We start from the raw sequence: 21278 nt of genomic DNA, 5'->3' as shown, positions 1-21278 counted from the left end.
TCATAAAGGCTGCTCCACTTCCCAGCTCTCCAGGTCTGCACTGGAGCATGGTCAGGACATTTCCATCAGCCTGTTACAACCAGAGAGAGCTGCCAGCAGCCCCAGGGCTGAGATGGATATGAAATCTTGGCTCTGCCTCCTTCTGAGCAGGGCTTTATCTTGGAAGCGACTGGCAGCTGGAGAGCATGAAACTCCTTCTGTGATGGTGGGGCTGGTGGAAATAGTGCTTGGCCATACAGGTGTGAGGAGCCCTCCACAGGGCACGGCCTGGCCCCAAACCCTGAAACAGGAGGGAGGAGGACAACTACAAGAGCAATGGAGCAGGTCTGCACCTCCACTGGCACCTGTGCAACCTCGGGTATGGGGACTCCAGGCAGCAGGACTTTTGTCACTGTCCCTGTGCAGACCCCCACTAAGCACCCTTCCAGTTCACCCCAGGGATGAGCAGAAGGACATCAGGGTTAAAAAGGGCTGGATTCGCTGGAGACAGGAGTTAAACTGTCAGTAGGGAAACACCCCAGTCAGTCCATGTTAGACTGCCACGGCCCTTGGGCGTCACGCTGTGGATACCTTGGATGGTGACCACGGTGCAAGGAAGAGGATGATCTCTAGCGTGGACCTTCCTGAAGACAGGTTTGCCTATCAAAGCGATCAGCAGGAGATCAGCAGGAGGGACAGTACGCCCCATGCAAACCACTGCCATGCAGTTAGTATACTCCTACTTCACGCAGGGTTAGTGTCGCTCCCTTGCCAGCTGCCCCTTGTCTGCACAGGCGGCACCATGCTGTGGGAAAGCCCTTCTCCTCCTGCTCATCAAAGGGACTGGCCTCGCGGCCAGAGCCTCGTTAGTTGGAATTATCATTTCTGGGGCTCTTGAGCGGCTGCTCTGCAATATGGGGGACCCGGGACCTTCTCCCCCTGCAGTGCTCAGCCTAATGACAGATGAGCAAATGCTGCTGTTGGGTCTTGCTGGTGGGAAGGGCAGGGGCTGTGTGCCTGAAGCAGCTGTGGGGCCCCGCACCTCCAGCAGTGCTTGCGCACCCTGGCTGCTGCTCAGGGAGTGAGGACAGGCTCCCCGTGCCATGCAGAGCCCTGTGCACATCTCCTGTGTGGGCAGCAGTGAGGGGGAGGCTGGACTAAGTGGAGAAGCACCCCCTGCTCCAAGAGATGGAGGGTGGCTGCCTGTCACTTCAGGGGTGATGTGTCCCCCTCCCCGAGGTGGGAGTTAGATGTGTGTGGCAGGCAGAGCACTCTGTAAGAGGACACGGTGTTAGCGTGACCGGCTGGGGCAGTGGGGCCACGGCACAGCACCTTCTTACCCTTCCAAAGTTTCCCTCCAGGACAGAACAAAAGCAAAGAGGAAAGACTAGGGTGAGCATATGGCCATTAAAAGGAAGGAAAGGGGGGGCAGGGAGAGAGCAAAAATCCATACCTGTGATGGTGAAGCCACCTAGACGAAACAGAGAGAGAGAGAGAGAGAGAGAGAGAGAGAAGAGAGAGGATTAGCATCTGCACAGCAACACAGACACCCTGCAGCCAGCAGGGATGTGACGGTCCTTCCCTGATCCATGTCCGGGGACTGTGGACATGGTGGGGCTGCTTCCCTACACACACCCCAGGGATAGTGCAGGGAGACCTGAACACAGGCTTTTCAACCCTTATCTGCAAGCTGCCACCCCCCAGTATCTAATATATGCTGCAGAGTGGATAAAACCAGTGTAAACCTGCCCTGGGGATGGGGGTGCTCTGGCATATGAGGGAGGCTTTGCTTCCCTCCCTGGCTGCCCTATCCTGGGGATGGCCAGCAAAAAAATTCAGAGGCTGGGTGGGCTTTAAATGTCCCCAAGACTGGAGGTGAAATTTGCACTGTCTCTTCAAAAAGGCTTGGCCAACTTTCCTGTCCAGCCACAAGTATCTCTAAGTTGCCAGGCAATCCTGTTTCTGCCATGCCAGTGTAAGAGGCGATGGGTTAATCTGCATGGTGCTGGTTTGTAACTTGGGGTGTTGGTGGGTTTGCTATGGCTGTAATAACACCATTCCCAAAAAATGCTCCTTGCCACTGCGGGTTACCGCTTGTTAACGTTAGTGACTTTGGGGCTCTACTCCAAGGAAAGATGTGGCATTAGATACCTGAGCTTACTTAAATAGTGCTGATCACCCTAAAAGAGGATGTTGTGAGCGAAGAAAAGTGTCAAACAAAATTGTCTTCCGAAAATACGCAGACAAACTGGAAAAATGGAAAAGAAAAACGAATGCGCGCTTACCAAGCTCATTCAACAACAGGGCTGTGAAGGAGACAGACAGAGACAAACACACAAGAAGAAAAGTAAATGAGTAATGAAATCAAAAGGGATATCCACAGAAAGACTCCAGATCCCAGGGTAGAGATTTCAGATCTGTAAAGCTACAGGATACCATTAGTGTTGAGAGAAAGGCACTAAAAATAAAGGAACAGAAACGTTTCATGGGATTGTGGATTTAAAATAAAAACTGTTAAAAACATGGGGTGGCTATGGGATTAAAATGCACACTCCAAAAATTCATTTTTCCCCTTTGAATTGTACGTGCAAGATCTTCCATTGGTCTCTGAGGCAGTTCTGCCCCGGGGGAGGACATAAGATGTCCCATGTATGGCGGCTACTGGCTTTGACCTCTTCCAGCTGCCTAATGGGGAGCAAGAGCTCCAGCAGGAAGCTGTGCTTCTGGCGTATACAATGAGAGAAGAAAAATCTGTGGCAAGGCTTGGCTCAAGTATCTTGTCACTCAGCATTTTAGGTCTCCAAAACAAAAGAAAAAGCCTCTCCCTTAGTGCAGTGGTGAGTCTCTGGCCCCTGAGGCATGGACTTGACCGTGGTTACATGGCCCAAGAGTGACATTTCAGAGATGCTCTCGTCTCCAGGGTGCTGAGCACACAGCTTGCCCCACCTCACTGCCTCTCATATAAAACCAAGCACAAAAACTGAGTTAAAAAAACAATCATTGCATGGCCAAAGCAGCAAATAGCATCTTTTAAAACCTTGACATGCCTTCCAGCTAGTGAGTTTGCAAAGCTGAGCTTCCCTCAGGTTTCCTCAGTTATCTTTGTGACCAGGAAGATGAGGAACTTTCTTTCCTTTTCTGTTTATTTTGAATTAAAAATTTCAGCTGGGATCTCATGACTCAGTACCACGATTCTCAAACCTGGGGCCTGGGGCCTGTTTTCTCTTGTTGGACTCACAAGGCTGAACCCATGCTGGTGCCTGTGAGGCTGGGCAAAGATGGAGTCACCAAGTTGAGTTGTCCATGTGCCTCTTTATCCTGGCAACACTGGCTATGCTCCATAGATGCCTCCGGCACCATTTAATGATACAAATCCCACCTGCAGAGCCTGAACTGTGCCAGTGTGTTTGATTTTTTAGCCCTGCTTCTGCTAGCCAGTCACATAAACCAGCAGGAAATATGATGGAGGGGACAAAGCAGCTGACCTAGATAGCCCCTGTGCTGAAGGGGAACATGGCATCGCTGCTGGATGTGTTTTTAGCCTGAAATACAGCAGCATGTCCCCACTCAGCGTGTGGACCACTGGGGGCCCTCTCTGTCCTCAACAAATAATATATCACAACCCCATGCCTACTTATGTCCCAGAAATTAGAAAGCAGCTCCAAGGCAGACAGACCAAATGCTGCTGCCAATTTTTTACAAAGGCTTTAATAAGGGTCTGTTGTAGGGCAACTAATTATCTTAAGTAACTCTAAAACTGCTTCTTGCTCAGGCACCAATAGTGCGCAGAATTAGCTGTTGCCATTTACTTTCCCTTAATTTCCTAGCAGAAAAAAATGCACAGAAAAATAAGAGAACTCTGTCTTTTTGGGAAGGTTTTCAGTTGGTTTAGAAATGTGATGAAAGAGGAAATTGTTTTTATTATTCCTATGAGGAGCTATTATCCAGTGCAGCACCATGAAACTTTATTTGAGTATAACCTGATTTCTCCTAGACTGATTGCACCTTATGGTATTACCTGCTTGTGCCATGATTCTCGGCTATTTTCACATCCTAGTGCCAATATAAAAAGGCTAAAATTACTGCTCTGGCCATGCATTTTATTTCAAGCAAAGGCTATTTTATCTTCCGATAAAAATGATGCAGCATTGCCTTTTTACTTCTCGAGACTGAATTTTCTACTCAATTAAATGAAGGTGTAGTTGCGATGTGGCATGGCAACACTCGCAAAATGTCTCTGGGGGTTGGCAATGCTCATCAGCCCCTGCCCAGGTGCTCCGGGGCTGTCTCGGGAGCGTGCCTTGCTCCTGAGGGGCCCTCACGAGTGAGACAGAGTCCTCCTGAAATGAAAGAGGAAAGAAAACAGAGCAAAAAGGTGCAGTGGCCAAGGAAGGAGGGCAAAACGGCCAGGAGCCAAAGTGCGAGGAGAAAGGAGTGTGAGAGTAGGGAGACACAGAGAAAGTGGACGGCAGCGTCTCCAGAGCTGGTCTGGTTTTACTCTCACACCTTTCACTCCTCGTCGTAGCCACACCGGGTCCCCAAGCACAAGGAAGAAACTGCACTCTTTCTCATACTCCTCACGGTCAAGTACTCTAAGGGTAATGAATTTCCTGTGGGAACACAAGACAAAGGCAAACACATGATTGGCATCACACATGCATGCAGTTCATGTCCGCCTGGGTGCCGTGGTGTCGGAGATGGTTGGGTGGGGGGGAAGCAGCTGCACATCCCTCCTGGGGCATATGGGGAAGGGCAGGAGCACCCCCACCACCCAGCCAGGGTTGGACCTTGGTGGGCTGGGGAAGGGCTAAGTTCAGGGGGAATGAGAAGTATCCTCGCTCCTGCCCTTTTCCATAGGCACTGGGGATGTGAGCTTGGTGTTGCAGGTGCCAGGCATGAGTGAGCCAAACAGGGACACACAGGCTGGGCTCAGCCCCGGAGCACGTCCCCCACCTTTCTTCTCACTCATCTCCACCAGCCGGGGCTCCCCGATCTCTAGGTAGAAGGTCTTGTTTTTCTCATACTCCTCATCATCTATCACCTTGATTGATATCGTTTTGCTGGAACAGAGAAGAAGAAATAGAGATTCAAGAGTAAGGGGGGAAAGGGAGGAGGGGAGACAGGGAGAGAAGGAGAGTGGAAAAGGCAGGACAAGGGGAGCTGTGGACAGAAAACAGTGGGTTTGGTAGCACAGGCTAGAGGGGCAGCACAGCTGAAAGCAAAGGGCAGGAGCCAATGGGCCGAGCTTGCCTCAGGATGAGCATGGACCACAGGGTCAGAGCACCAGCAGCTCACAGGGTGACATTCTTCTCCCCGGCATGGCTAGAGGCCACAGCTGGACATGACACAGCCTGGACCAGCCTCCATCCAGAGGTGCCTTGGCCCAGGGTCAGCAAGACACATCCCCTTCCAAAAATCCAGGGTACAGAACAGCCCCTTGACAGCTTGCACACACTGCACAGGCTCCTGGGGGCACGAACACTGGGAACCAGCACAGACCAAGTCCCTGAAAGCATGGTGAACTGCTTAAACCAGCCCCTGCATATGGAAGATGCTCTGTCTCACCAGGCACAGCAGATCCATGCACAACATCATGATCAGATGCTCAGTTTGGACTTTGGAGGCTCCAATTTATGAGCTCAAAAGGAATGATGGAGTTAGGACTTTTTCTGTGGAGGGAACATAAAGGAAAGATGGTCTTTCTGGTTAGGGCAGGGTGAAGGAAAGCTTCACTGCTGGTGAGATCTGACTTTTTTATTTTCTTTTGCAAGCAGCACATCCTTCCCCAAGCCCTGAAGGTTTGATTCTTTCCTGTTCGAGAGCTGTGCAGCGAGTCTGTCTTCTCACATGGCCTGGGGTTGCTGAATTTGCCTCTGTGGCATCAGCAGGGCAGGCCAAAAGGCAGAGCCCCTGCTCAGAGCACAGCCGCAAAGCACACACCACGAAGGACGAAAGCCTCACAAGAGGCTGTGGCCACCAGCAGAGAGAATTGCTCTTTGGGGCACCCAAAAGAGTGAAAATTGAGTGAATGAATTGCTTTACCAGGGGAAAAAAATAGCGTGAAAGAAATTTTCCAGCTCTTTTCAGGGACTCATATAAGAAGCTCAGAAACACCCAGATGAAAGCTGCTCACCAGAAGGTGACCAAACCCCTGGGGTACAAGGGGCTAGTGCATGGTGGGGGACTATTGTGGTCTTTCCTACAGTGCAAAGCCCTTGCAAAGACAAAATGGGGAGCAGAAATCCAGCAGCCCCTGCTCCCGTTTGGAGGACCCTGTTCACTGTCATGTGTGTGTGGCATTGCTGCTGGGACAGGACCTTCTTCTGGCTCTGACCTTGTCCCAGACAAGAAATGAGAAGGCAATAACAAGAATAAATAAAAAGGCAATGTCTGCAGACTGCAGACTGTCTGCAGCCCTCTGCTTGCTGCTGACCTCCTGACTGGGCTTGCTTCTTCCCCACGCCTTGACGGCACTGCCCTCCTGTGAATGCTCTTGCTTAAACAAGTTTCCCAGTTGCTCTCCTTCTGCCCAAGCCCGTCTGCCCTGTCCTTCGAATAAACACTTCTTGCCCCATCCCCAGCTCCTCTGAGCTTTCCACGGGCAGCCAGCACAAGCTGGAGTAGCCCCGAGGCTGCTCTACTATATGATCAAGAAGGATCCTGGCAGGTCCCAGCACTGAAACCCCATAACCATGGAAGAAAGCCACACTCCAGGGGGGTGAAATTCAGGCCATGCTGGTATAGATTCTGACTTTCTCCCCTCCTTGCATGTCTGTACTGCCACCCAGAGCCCCTCTGTTAAGCTGACAAGTATTTGGCGGCAGAGTCAACATTTTATTCTCATTCAGAGCAAACATCACCAAGCACTTGGAGGAACAGCCAGGATGATTTCTTGTGCTGATTGCTATGAGTCAGAAGTGTATTAAGTTTGCCCTTCATGATTATAATGAAACCATTTACTCAAGAGCAAATGATGGCTGTGAAAAGTGTAACAATGCAGCACAGCTCAGTGTAATTGTATTTTATAATGAAAATCTGTAATAATTTGTTCTGTTTATAATTATTGCTGCAACAGGTTTGTACATAGGAAAAACAGGTTACCAAGCATGCAGCTGATCTTGCTTGGCATTGATGAGTTAGAGGAAATTATTGTGTATTAAAAAACTAATGAAGTATGCAAAAATGCTCTCAGCTAAGCTATCAAAGAGAACCTGACAGAATTAACAGAATGGCACAATTTCAAAAACATTACTAACAAAATCAATAATTTTCCTGACAAATCCCATTAAAATGTACAGTGCACCCTGCCCCCATGTATGAAAAAAAAGCCTTTCTCAGGAAAGTTAATTAAAATAGTTGCCTTCATCAATTCTGAGGGCAGCAGAGGTATCAAGACGTAAACTTTCTATGGGTGTGCTCTGGCTTGCCCTGTGCGGCATCCCTCAATGCCTCACAAAATAATTCTCTCTCACAAAAAGAAACTTGGGTTCCAATTAAAAAAGCTGTTCCTGATGCTTAGACCCAACACTAATAGGACTTCCTTGAATAATGCGACCTTGGGGCTTAAACTGCCACTGCCAGCAGGTGCTGCTCTTATGCGGTTCTCCAAGTGATCTTTCTAGGGTTCGAGCAAGTGCTCTGTGTTGGGTAAACATGTGCACTGCTGCTGTTTCTGCTGTACAGGGTTGTTGGGAAAAAGAGTGGGTAGAACAAACGGCAAGTCCGCTCTCTGGATGAATCTCCAATCAGCAAGAATTGCTGAGGCAAATTTGTCCCTGGGATGAGACTGCAATCCTGGAGAAAAGGATTTCCTCCTAATGGTGTTTGAGATCACATCTGTTTGAGAAACAGCAAGTCTGTGAAAATAATATAGGCTATTCTTAGAGCATGCCTGATCTCCATTGCACTGCCTTTTGCCTGCTGCAAAGCTTTGCTGCAGGGTCCTGCATGCATGTGGCCATGTGGCAGCGTTCGGTCAGTGGAGAAGGAGAGGATCGGGCAACTGCATAATTTACCCTGTGCTAGAGTACATACTGCTTTCTACAGTAATTTAGGATGTGCACTGATGACACCCTGCTCTTGCTAGACCCTCTGACATGGTCTCTGCTTTCCCAGGCAGAGATTTGCTGGATAGCACAGGCTGTGATGATGCGAGCAGCATCGAGCTACCGTGGGGCTGACCGTGGAAGCTGTGGATTGCAGCCCATGTTCCTGGTGGCCTCACCTAGTCCTGTGCTCCTGCTGCATTCAGTGTTCAGTTTTGCAAGCCTGCTGCCTGCAGTCCTCTTTTTCAGAGGTACAGGTTGCTGGGCGAGGCTGATCTTCTTGCATTACCATACATGGTGTGAATGAGGCAGACCAGGAGCTCCTGGCAGTCATGTGGGCTGCAGTGCTGAGCTCAGCAGCTGAGACATCTATCCCTTGGTTTCCCCAGCTGGACACAGTGTGATGAAGTATGATGAGACCCAAAGTCCTGACAGTGCAAGTACGTGCTGAAATTTGCATTTAAAGTCTCTGTCTCTTGTGGCTCAGGGGCTCTTTCAGCACAAGATGTGATAGTGCTTGTGTAAACAGAAAACAAAAGGAACCCTGAAACCCCCACTGCTGATTCACTGCAGAGCCAGAAGCTGGGAGTCCCAAATCCACAAGACAGAGGGAAAAAACAGAAGACTGAAACAGAAGATTAAAGCAGTCTCTAAACCATTACACATTTTTTTCACCTCATGCAAATCTGGGGTCAATCTAGATGGTCTTTCCAAGCCGTCCCTCAAATCTTCACAGAGATCTAGAATCAGCTTGATTTGGGGATGAAAGTGGTGCTTCTGCCATAGTCTAATAAACTCTCCCCAGGGAGCTGGGTATTTAAGCCACTCAAGATCCCACGAGAGTGCAACACTACAGCCCTTGAAAAAGCTGGAATATTTTTTTCCTGCTGTGTCCCTCGGTCACACTGCAGGTGGAAAAGGGCAATTTCTGGAGCGTCTCTAACAGATTTGGGTGCATGGGGCTAGAGGTCCCTCTGCTGAGCCAGACTGTGTGTTGGCCTAAACCACCAGGCTTGGCACACCTCCTGCCTTCCTCCCTGCCCGCTGCAGGGACCCCCAGTGACACCATGGGGCAAGATCGCAGCAAACCACGGCTGCTGCTGGGGTTTTCATTCCATTGCTGTTGAGTCCATTTCACCTGAGCTAAAGAGCCCTGCTCTGGCATGAAGGCTGAAGGCATCCATGGCGCATCCAACTGTCCGCATTTCTGCAGCAGAAATCGCTCTTCCCTGAGTCTGTAGCTAAGACAATTGCTGAGGGAATGAGTTTCATCTCATTTCAATCTACCAGAAATCAAAGAATAAAACAAATCTTGCAGAATTGCAGCTCCAGATCTTCTCCAGCAGCAACAAGAGAAGGATGGTATCTTTGTGAACACGGCATACAAATCTCTGTCCTCGCGCCAAGCCCGATGCTCTCCATCAGGATTTAGTTTTCATTTCAAATCATGCTATTTCATTCGCACTGTAAAGGTCTTTTAACAGAGTATGCTCACACAACCCTTAGTTACAATAGCCCATGGAAAAGTCTTCTTGGCTGGTGATGCTCTAAGGATGGAGCAGCAAGGGAAGAACTGCTATACCTGATCGGACCCAACGGCCATCCAGCACAGCTTCTTCTTCTGACAACTGCCAAGAGCACCTTAGAGTAGGAGAATATAAGAGCAGGATGGGCATACAGACAGTATTTCCATGTGATGCTCTCCCAGCCCCCAGATATTTGTGTTTCAGGTGTTTCCTAGCCAGACCAGGTTTCTATGTATTTAGCTACACTATGCAGATTTCTCCCATTTCCCTTTGAGCTTGGGTAAGCTTTTGGCATCTGTGGTATTGCATGTGCCAGGGAGAGCAATGTGATTGCTAATGCCAGCTCAGTGTTATGGACAGCACCTCTTAGGAGGTGATGTGTGCTTGGCACAAGCATGCCAGCTCACCTGTCTTTTCTGGGCACAACTCTGGAAAAGGCAAGACAGAGCACCCAGATGTCCTCCTGCAAGTGACCCCAGCAGGGACATGGCACAAGCAGGACAGGGCTGAAAGTCCCCCGTCAATGGGCAAGAAACAAACTGGCTTTGTACAATGGCAAAAGAAGGGCAAGAAGAGAGCTAATGCTTAGAGAAAAATGCCAGCTGGGGAAGATACCCTGTGAGAAACCTCATGCATGTGCAGGAAAAGGCACATATGTAACAAGCTAGCACATTCTAGCACAGGGTGACAGCAGCAGAATGGAGATGAAAAGGGGAATACTTCTCTACAGGTATCTTTTTGACCATGGCCATGTGTGAAGATGAACGCAGCACTGGGCAGAGGTGTAAGGAGCTGGGACTCCCAGCTGTCCTATCTCCCCTAGCCTTTTCTCTCTTGTGGGATCAAATGGCACTAGGAATGACTGGTGACATGGACCTTTGCATTCATTTTGAACCTGAATATCTGCACAGTCATGGTGCACCAGGGGAAATCCTCAGTATATTCGCAAAAATCCTGTGATTTCCCATCTACACTGTACCACTTAAGTTATGTGAAATGGCAGAAACCCCTCTCATGACTTGGACAGGTGACCAGCACTGCAAGTACCAAGGGAGCTTGCTGTTTCCAGGGCACTTCTTGACAGGACCAGATCTCCAGGAGCAGAGATGTGTCAAGTCCAGCACTCACTTCCTACTGCTGCTCAGATTCAGCATGGTGAAAGGTGGTTTTCACTGCTGCACAATGCATCCTTAGCTCTCTTTCAGAACTGTAGTCATGCCTTTTTAACACTGCTCTCTTTTTTTTTTTTTTTTTGAGTGAGAGAATGAGGCCAGCTACCTCCATCCTTGAGATGTTCAAAGCTTGTCTGACCAACTTGCTTTAGCTTTGACATTGGCCCTCTGAGAAAAGGTTAGACCAGAGACCTTCTAGAGATCTTCCAATCCAGAGATCTTGCCCACCTCAACCCTGCTGTGCACCTAGATCAGAGATCTTGCAGCTAAGAAACCATCATTGTGCCCAGTTCACCCATGAGCTGGAGCTGGAATAGCTAAGAATTACTGCACATAGCCAGTAATGATGTCTCCAGTCGGCCAGGAAAATGATAATCTCTAAACACACCACCAACCAATCACTATAGCAGTCAGTAACAAGCTTGCCCATGAGAACATGGCATGCTGTCGCTGCCTGGTACCACAGACACTTATTCCTGAATCAATAGAGGGAACAATGTGCTTATGCAGCTTGCCACCCATCCAGCTTCCACTGATCACCCAGGAGAACTACATGAATAGTGTGGAGGACTTTCAACTGCAGATTCATAGTTACAACATCCACGGTAGGCAGTTGGGAGTGGAATCCTGTTGCCTAAGCCTGGTGCTGCCAGCTCTGAGCCCCCAACAGTCAAACACTTCCCATCCAGAGGGTCAGCAATTGTGGCAAGAGAATAGCCACGAGCGATGCACATTCTGGAGGTGACATTTCAAAGCCGCACACATTAGTGCTGCCCATTCCAGCACTCACTCTCAGACTCCTGCAGAAAGCTGCCACACTGATCTCTCATACATCAGCCAGTCACTTAATTAGCTGAAGTTAAATCTTGCCATGAGAGATGGGCACATGGCTTGGGAGACTCCCTGCCTCGTGCAGCTTGTGTAAGCACTGGGCACTGGGCAGTGCCTGTGCAGGGGGGCAAGCAGAATGCTATAGGAGACCAAGTGCCATGGGAGAGAAAGCTCCCAAATCATTATCAGGGCTGTGCACCACCAGGGTCAGTGACTAGAGCCTTGAAAATTGGCCGTGGCCACAGAGAGCAGCCTGGACCAGACCCCAAGGCACAGCTGAAGTGAACCACCAAGGTTGCTGCAAGGCAGCTCTTTCTCTCCCCATCCCTGCCTTCACTACACCTTGCTCTCCATCTTCCTGGCTGTCCTTATCTGCTTGGTGAGACTCCCTGGAGGCTGCAGGGGCTGTTATAGATGCAAAGACCTAGCTGCTCCTGTGTCTGTCTGTGCAGCACACAACTCTTCCGACTGGGGCACCAGGGAGTGCTTTTACGCACTTAGCAGCTTCATTGCTCAGATTTCTGACAGCTACTTGAGAAGGGAAGTTGTCTTGTTTCTGGGAAGAAAAAAGCGCAGATCAGACTTTTATTCCACCAGTTGACAACAAAATTGCACCCAATGGTGAGGAGGTGACAGCCTTGCATGCAGAGAGACACCCAGGTCTGTGGCGGAGGCGTTCATCCAAGGCGCAGGGGACATGTGCCTGGCAGGGGACACACGAGAGGGCAGTGGGACGCCTGCTCACCAGCGTAGGGACGTACCTTCCAAAGGGACAGATGTGCAGAAATGGGCCAGATTATGTGAATGACCTTGTGTCACACATGATTTTAGCTGTTACCCAGTGGTCTCTGACAGAGGAGAGTGTTCATTAGGGTTTCTGTCCCTGCTGATGGGATCCCATCTTTGTAAGACATCCCATGAGTCACCCATGCAGGCTCCTTTGTCGAACCAAGCCTTGCTGACATGAAATGTCTGTACTTAATGAAAATTTTGCCTGCAGTGTGCTGCAAGGACGACATGGAAAGCAAAGGAAAACCTGCCTGAAGGTGAGCCTGATGCATGCTTTGGGAAGCGTGGACGTGAGCTGATCCAATGTGGCAGCTTGGTTTGCTGGTCTAGGAGCCCAGGTCTGCATGGGACTGCACAGTCCAATGCCTACCAAAATGGTGATTGAGCATACCAGCCTGGGCACTGCAAATAAAGGGAGGGGGAACCAGTTCCTCTATCCTCCCTCCACCTCTGGAGCCAAAATTCAACTGGCTGCTCTTATTTTCTTGGTTGTCCTCCACCTCTTTCTCCAAGGCTTGCTGAATGAATCTTTTTAAGACCACAGAGCTGTGTTGTCATTTCCACAGCTGCATAAACCAACTGCTCCCCTGGCCTCAGGATGCATTGAATCACAGAATCACAGAATCACGGAATCATCTAGCTTGGAAGGGACCTTGAAGATCATCTAGTCCAACCGTTAACCTAGCACTGACAGATCCCAACTACACCATATCCCTAAGTGCTGTGTCAACCCGCCTCTTGAACACCTCCAGGGATGGGGACTCCACCACATCCCTGGGCAGCCCATTCCAATGCCTAACAACCCGTTCTGTAAAGAAACACTTCCTAATATCTAGTCTAAACCTTCCCTGGCACAACTTGAGGCCATTCCCTCTTGTCCTGTCACTTATTACTTGGTTAAAGAGACTCATCCCCAGCTCTCTGCAACCTCCTTTCAGGTAGTTGTAGAGGGCGATGAGGTCTCCCCTCAGCCTCCTCTTCTCCAGACTAAACAACCCCAGTTCCCTCAGCCGCTCCTCGTACGACATGTGCTCCAGACCCTGCACCAGCTTCGTTCCCCTTCTCTGGACACACTCGAGTCATTCAATGTCCTTTTCGTAGTGAGGGGCCCAAAACTGAACACAGTAATCAAGGTGCGGCCTCACCAGTGCCGAGTACAGGGGTAGGATCCCTTCCCTGTCCCTGCTGGCCACGCTATTGCAGATACAAGCCAGGATGCCATTGGCCTTCTTGGCCACCTGGGCACACTGCTGGCTCATGTTCAGCCGGCTGTCAATCAACCCCCCCAGGTCCCTCTCTGACTGGCAGCTCTCCAGTCACTCCTCCCCAAGCCTGTAGCGCTGCTGGGGGTTGTTGTGGCCCAAGTGCAGCACCCGGCATTTGGCCTTATTGAAACTCCTACAGTTGCCCTTAGCCCATCGCTCCAGCCTGTCCAGGTCTCTGCAGAGCCTCCCTACCCTCGAGCAGATCAACACTCCCACCCAACTTGGTGTCATCTGCAAACTTACTGAGGGTGCACTCGATCCCCTCGTCTAGATCAATAAAGATGTTAAACAGGAGTGGTCCCAAAACTGAGCCCTGGGGGACACCACTCGTGACCGGCCACCAACTGGATTTAACTCCATTCACCACAACTCTTTGGTCCCGGCCATCCAGACAGTTTTTTACCCAGCAAAGCGTGTGCCCATCCAAGCCTCGAGCAGCCAGTTTCGCCAGGAGAATGTTGTGGGAAACGGTGTCAAAGGCCTTACTAAAGTCAAGGTAAACAACATCCACAGCCTTTTGCTCATCCAATAAGCGGGTCGCCCTGTTGTAGAAGGAGATCAGGTTTGTCAAGCAGGACCTGCCTTTCATAAACCCCTGCTGACTAGGCCTGATCATCTGGTTGTCCCGCATGTGCTGTGTGGTGGTACTCAGGATGAGCTGCTCCACCAGCTTCCCGGGCACCGACATCAAGCTGACAGGCCTGTAATTTCCTGGATCATCCTTCCAACCCTTCTTACAGATAGGCATCACATTGGCCAGTTTCCAATCTGTCGGGACCTCCCCGGTCAGCCAGGACTGATGGTAAATGATGGAAAGCGGCTTGGCGAGCACCCCAGCCAGCTCCTTCAGCACCCTCGGGTGTATCCCATCCGGTCCCATAGACTTGTGTATGTCTATGTGATGCAGTAGGTCACTGGCTGTCTCCTGGATTGCGGGTGGGTCGTTCTCCCAGTCTTTGTCTTCTTGCTGAGGAGGCTGGATTCTCTCAGTACAACTAGTCTTGCTATTAAAGACTGGGGCAAAGAAGGCATTAAGGACCTCAGCCTTTTCCTCATCACTTGTTACCATGTTTCCTCCTGCATCCAGCAGGGGATGGATACTCTCCCTGGTTTTTCTTTTGCTCCTGACATACTTATAGAAACATTTCTTGTTATCCTTGATTGCTGAAGCCAGATTAATTTCCAGCTGGGCTTTAGACCTCCTGATTTCTGCCCTGCATAGCCTCACAGCTTCTTTGTATTCACTGTGAGTGGCTAGCCCCTTCTTCCAAAGGCTGTAAACTTTCCTTTTCTCCCTGAGTTCCAGCCAAAGCTCCCTGTTCAGCCAGGGTGGTCTCCTCTGTCGCCAGCTTCTCTTACAGCACCTGGGGACCGCCTGTTCCTGATTCATTAAGACTTCCTTCTTAAAGCGTGCCCAGCCTTCCTGGACCCCTATACCCTTCAGGACCATCTCCCAAGGGATCCTTTCAAGCAGGTGCCTAAACAAGACAAAGTCAGTCCTTTGGAAGTCCAGGATGTCAGTTCTGCTTCCCCCTCTCCTGGCCTCTCTAAGAATAGAGAACTCTATTATTTCATGATCGCTGTGCCCTCCGACTGCCACATCATCCACCAGTCCTTCTCTGTCCACAAAGAGGAGATCCAGCAGGGCACCTTCTCTGGTCGGTTCACTCACCAGCTGCATCAGGAAGTTGTCTCCCACACATTCCAGGAATCTCCGGGACTGGTCCCGCTCTGCTGTGTTGTATTTCCAGCAGATGTCTGGGAAGTTAAACTCTCCCACAAGAACAAGGGCAAGCGATCGTGAGATTTCTCCTAAATGCCTATAGAATATTTCATCCACCTCTCTGTCCTGGGTGGGTGGCTTATAGTAGACTCCTACTACAACATCTGCCCTGTTGGCCTTCCCCCTGATTCTAACGCAAAGACATTCTACCCTGTCTTCACTACACTTGTACTCAAAGCAATCATAACAGTCCCTAACATACAGCGCCACCCCACCACCTCTCCTTCCTTGTCTGTCCCTCCTAAAGAGCTTGTAGCCATCAACAGGCACACTCCAGTCATGGGAGACATCCCAGCATGTTTCTGTAATAGTCACTACATCATAATTTTCCTGTTTCATCATGGCTTCAAGCTCCTCCTGTTTGTTACCCATGCTGTGTGCATTGGTATACATGCACTCCAGATGGGCTGGTGTTTTGCCCCCTTCCCCCTTCAAATCTAGTTTAAAGCTCTGTCAATGAGCCCAGCTAACTCCTGCCCCAAGATCCTCTTCCCCCTCTGGGACAGGTGCATCCCATCTAATGCCAAAAGGTCTGGCGTCCTGTTTACTAACCCATGATTGAAAAATCCAAAGCCCTTGAGTTTAAATGACAACATATGGCTCAAATAGATAACACTGCCCTGCTCCACAGCATCACTACTAGGAAAATCGTGGAAAAGGATCCAGCCTGCTCTTCCTTGGCCTTGGGGAGATACAAGACATGAGAAATGGTTTGCAGAGACAGGAGGACTGAAAGCTGTTGCTGCTTGAATAGGTGGGAGATGACAAGGCACAGCTAATGCTCAGTACCTCAGAAAACACTTTTCAGGAGTGATGATTGCCAGGTAAGATGATTTCACATGCTAGGCTGAATGCTGCTTGACTCTCCTCTTAGGAAGACCATATTGGGCAGGATTTTTCAGACCAGAAATCCTATTCTGGGGAATCCTTGATGTTTGCTCTGATCTGGCTGTGAATTTTGCATTCTGGCTAACGCAATTCTTCATTTGTCTGCCAATGTCACATCTTGCAAGGGGCCAGCTAAGCAATGACGCACGGCACTCTCTTGATCTGCCCCAAAACAGGGTCTGAGCTTAAATGTTTTGCCGCCCCAGGACACCTGAAGATGTAGTCTCCCTCTTCCCATGGCTCTGGATGCGATAACACCAGGACAAAACAGCGCTTTGCTGTTCTTTCCCAATCCTATTGCCATGCACATCTAGTGATGGTGATCCACAGTCCTTATAGCTTCCAGAGTGCCTGCTGGGTGCAGGATCACTGGGGGATCAAACAGGAGGGACTCCATCTAGATGGGTATCTGGATCTCCACGGACAGCATGCACAGACAGTGCAATGCAAGTGACAACAACTAGGAGGAAAAACACATTTGATGTAAATTTGATCAAAACCATCCCCAGCAGCAACTGCTTAAGCGCCTGGGAAAGCTGACAGAGCAGAAATAACTTCTCCCCTGGCTTTGCACAACCATGCCCATGCCAGCTGAAAACTGCCATTTGTCCCTAAAAATTCAGCCCACGCTGCAAACAAAGGATTGACTGCTCAGGGCTCAGCCCAGCCCAACATCCTTGCTCAGTATAAAACCCTGCAAATCCTATTTCTAAGCCTGCAGGGTTCAGAGCCAAAGTCTGGCACTTCCCCCCATTCAGCCTTTCTGGGATTTTCTCCTTGTGCCTGGCTGGTCAGTCAGGTCTGTGGGTAATGCAGGCAGGTAACGAAGGCAACAGAAACTTAGCTGCAATGTTTCAACATGCTCTGTTGGCAAGATTTGCCCTGGTTCACAGGGAGCTGGGTGATTGGGCTGGTGTGTTGCAGGGAAGAGATGTGTGCTGAGCTGAGGAATAAAATCATGAAGGGGTTTGGGTGGGGCAGGATCTCTGGGTCAAACCCCTATCCCTCTCCCTGATTGTTCTCATACATCTTTTCCCCAAGGAAATGGAAACTCATGCAAGTGCTTCTTGCTTCTTTACGCACCCAAATACGCATGTGGCTTTTCTTTACAGCCAGGTTACGACAATGATTGCTCTAACCTTTCAAATAAATACAAGTTTCTCTTCCCTGTGTGCACCTGTCACAGTTGCCATGGCAATGCTCTTCAAACAGGAGACATAATTCTTATTGAAATGGCTTTGGCATTCCCCAAAATGAATTTCAATGAGCAACTGCCAGCAGAGAGGACATTTCTGCAGCCCTGTAAATCATGTAAGCAAACTTTGATGAGTTAAAGCTAACTAAACAAAACAGTGGGGACCATGAAAAATAACATGGCTTCAGAATCAGGAATCAGGATTCAAGGAAGCCCAAAATATGTCTTCTGTGCATTAGCTGCTCCAGCGCCACCAATGCAGAACAATTCTGTGTCAACCACAGCACTGCCTCCCTCCCAGGGAAGGCACATTTCAAATCCCGCTTGCCTGGGTTTCAGGGCAAGGGAAAATTTCCCTTGTTGTTGGGAAGACACTGGACAAGGGGCCTTGATTATGCCCTGTCACTTTGCCAGGGCTGCTGACAGGTAGAGCTGCTGGAAAAGCAGTTATACATGGGAAAAGGAGAGGATGAGCATCAGCAGAGGGCATGCCACAGAAATTCAAAGGGCAAACATCAATATTGAATGTGCAGGCTCCCTTTCAGGAGCAGTATCCAGCTTCATTTTAACTCCATGTTCAGTCAGGCATGCATCTGACTCCTGTTATTTGCTGGCTGGCCCCAAAGATCAGCCCCCTCTTTTCAAGATCCATTCCCCCAAAACTTTTGGAGTGGTGACCCAAATGCAGGATCAAGGCCTCCTGATGGTGTTGCAGAAAAGCACATCACCATCCCTACGTTTATTATCCTTTGCCTAGCAATGCAAGTGACTGATTTCAAGTCTCAGAAAGTATCTGTGACTGAACCATTTTGTGCTGTGCTGCTCACGCTGGCATGCCCTGGTGCTCTTAACAGCTTCTGCACCAACTTAGCAAAATGTGTGTGCATGCACACAAGTTGCAGTCAAACTGCTGAACAAAATGACATCTGCCTCAACTCACGGTGTGTGCATGTGTGCAGATGCGATCTGTATTTGCAAGCTGTCACAAACTGTTCATAAACAAGAAACTGGTCATCAGGAGGATGTCTCAAACAACTCGAGTGGGAAGCCCTGTGGGGGAGAAGCAGAGCAAGCTCTGTGGAGGTGTGGCGGGGGTCGTTTCTCTCCCTCTCCCTCCTGTTGTTGTCCAGAGACAGAACTTGCCTAACTGAGCAGGTACAAGCCAGAGAAAGTGAGAACCTTCTGGAACAACCTATTGCGCATGCATAAGAAAGACTAGATAAAGGCAACACCCCACGTGTGTCTTTGTTGACCCACCACCTATGGACCAAGCTGTCTACTCTGTGATAACGTGGGATCCAAGGGTGGTGATTCCCCTTTTCCTATCCCCTCCTCCTCTCTTTTCTCTTTCCTCTTTCTGCTCTATTTCTTTCATATATTCATGTGTATAAGTTTTGTAGGAATTGAATTGTGATTGGTTGATCATTGACGGGTTATTAGGAAAACAGTCTCATCCCAAAGTGCCTTTATTCATTCCCCTGACAGTTATCAGTTGATTGTTGCCAAATTGTCTTCATTCACTTACTAAAGTGGTCAGTTAATAAATTCACCAGCACAATTGTTCCTCTGAGTCATTGTCGTGACTCCGGCCACCCTGCGGCTCTGCGGAGCAGAGACCAGCTCTTCCACCGGCACCCATGCTCTTGGGGAATTCAAAAGATTCACCCTCCTCGTAACCCACAGTGTGGGACCAGACAATAATTTTGGTGTCAGAAGTGGCATTTCCTGAGTTGGTCAGTGAGAAGAACGTAGAAGGCATATCCACTGCGTTAGAGAAGGGAGGATGTAAAATCTGCTAAATCCGAATTCTCCAGCAGATGATCATGGCTTCCCAGGTTCAGCCTGATCTGGACTGCTCCCCTTTGCTAGAGCTGTTGAAAACATATAAATCTTGCGCAACTCCCAGAGGGAGAGCCTGGGCAGAGGAGAACTGTCAATCCCCTATTCACTGTCGCAGAATGAATAAAAGATTTGGCGAAAGAGAACAGGTGGAGATAGGAAAAGTAAAAGCTGTGGCTTGTGGTGTTTTGGGAGCAGTGCTGATAGCGCAAAAAGATAAATGCATAGTGAAACAGGCTGAGCAGGAGGTGAATGAATCCTTACAAGAGCTAGTTAAGAACTTACAAAGCAGAATTAAAAGCTGAGTGGAAAAAGGGGCTGAAAGTGGAGGTAACTGCAAACAGTTTACAAATTCAGTTGTGAAACGCTTTTGTTTGGGACCGAGAGTTGTGCTTGGAATTAGGAGAGGCGCGAAAAGAGGATGGTGATAGTGACTGTGGGTGCTCTAGTTTATCTAAGGAGTGCAAAACGATTAACGGAGAAGTATAGCTGGCCACTACCCCTGGGGGGAGATGGAGCAGATAAAGCTCGAAAATGAGAGAATCAATCCTCAACTCTGCCCACTGATGAAAACAGAATTTCAGTACAATGGGGGAGATGATGCCGTGCCGAAAATCATAACAAAAGAAATACCCTATAATGCAACTGAACTGGCAAAACTGCAGGAAAAATACAGTAGGCTCCCTAGAGAAACAGAGACTGAATAAGCGTGGAGGATCTCACTCACAGTGGGAGACAGAATTAAACTCAGTGAAGAGGAGGCGCAAGGATATTGGGGTCCAGGTGTGTTTCTAACTGGCCCAGATAGTAGGGCTCCCTGGTCCTTAACTCAGAGGATGGCATACTGGGCCGGAGGGCTGGATCCACTGGAGCGGGGAGACCTGGTAGCCATCCCCATGCTGGGGCTGGACCAAATTACCAGAAGTGTGCAGAAAGCGGCTTTTCTTCAGCTTGTGTGCAACAGGTGTTTAGTACCCCACCAACCCTCCCCGATGCTGCTAAGAGCTGACCCGCATTGAATGAAACCTCTGATAAAGGGCCTCCCTGACTCCCTAACACTATATGCTATACAAATTCAAGACTGTCTAGGGGCGGCATTCCCCGATCCAGGAGCGCTTGGTGGAAATGTTAACACCAGGAAGAAACCAAACACAACTCTCTCCGGTGGAATCTCCTCACTTGGGGAGAGATTGTGCGGGAGCTGATAAATTACTGCTGCAGTGCAGGAATCTTGGAGGGGGGGGGGAACAAAGAGGCAAAGCCACAGTTAGGAGAATGGAATTTGACAAGGCCTGCCTCCCGGAAAAATCCAAGGGTCAGGGATAACAAGGAACCAACTTTGGAAAGAGGGCCTACACAAAGAAATACCTAGAGACCTTATGGATGGGCTACCTCTTATTAATCTACAATTGCTAGTAAAAATGTGGAAAGGCCCAAATAAGACATTTATACAAGAAGAAAATGCCCCGACCTCTACCTCCCTTTCCAGACCGCTCCCCCCCACCTCCCCCCTGCCCCAGCTCTGCTTCCCTACTGGAACACCAGGGCTCTGGAGTTAAGCCAGGAAACTCGTTTTGCCATCCCTACTAGGTGAGCTGGGGGATGGCTTGTGGATTTATGAAAGACAGCTTACCACAAATCAGGATTACTTTCCCCATAGGGCCCCGAAGAACACTGGTTACCTTTTTAGTAGATACTGGAGTGCAGATGTCAGCTTTACGCGCTGACGTGGCAGCCCACCACAATATTGTAACAGATAAAAACTGAATATGGGTTACTGATGTGTTTGGGAAGTCCCTGCTCCAAAACACAGCCACAGTGAACTGCTGGTTGCCCAAAGAAGACACTCCCATTTGGGTAGTTACGGTTGTTGGCCTGTACCCAGTGAACATTCGAGGACTTGATGTATTAAAAGGAAGGGGGTGGAATGACCCAAGTGGGAGAGGATGGAAATTCGGATCTCCCA

General features: G+C 49.4%; 1 protein-coding gene across 7 annotated transcripts in view; it reads right to left on the bottom strand.

The window, feature by feature from the left end:
- Positions 1–21278, bottom strand: part of SLC8A1 (solute carrier family 8 member A1) — a 152335-nt gene that overhangs the window by 12795 nt on the left and 118262 nt on the right. For 4 of the 7 annotated variants that reach the window (XM_074817361.1, XM_074817364.1, XM_074817365.1 and 1 more), the window contains 5 exons: positions 4933–5039; positions 2265–2285; positions 1433–1450; positions 1320–1334; positions 571–639 (listed from right to left, as the gene is read on the bottom strand). In XM_074817361.1, the coding sequence (XP_074673462.1) occupies positions 571–639; positions 1320–1334; positions 1433–1450; positions 2265–2285; positions 4933–5039 (230 nt within the window). The remainder of the gene's footprint in view (positions 1–570; positions 640–1319; positions 1335–1432; positions 1451–2264; positions 2286–4932; positions 5040–21278) is intronic. The other 3 variants (XM_074817362.1, XM_074817366.1, XM_074817367.1) reach the window with 3 other exon arrangements.

The sequence above is a fragment of the Strix aluco genome, chromosome 3 (genome assembly GCF_031877795.1).
Source record: "Strix aluco isolate bStrAlu1 chromosome 3, bStrAlu1.hap1, whole genome shotgun sequence".
In the NCBI taxonomy this organism is placed as follows: Eukaryota; Metazoa; Chordata; class Aves; order Strigiformes; family Strigidae; genus Strix; species Strix aluco.
This window is presented reverse-complemented; position numbering and strand designations above follow the sequence as displayed.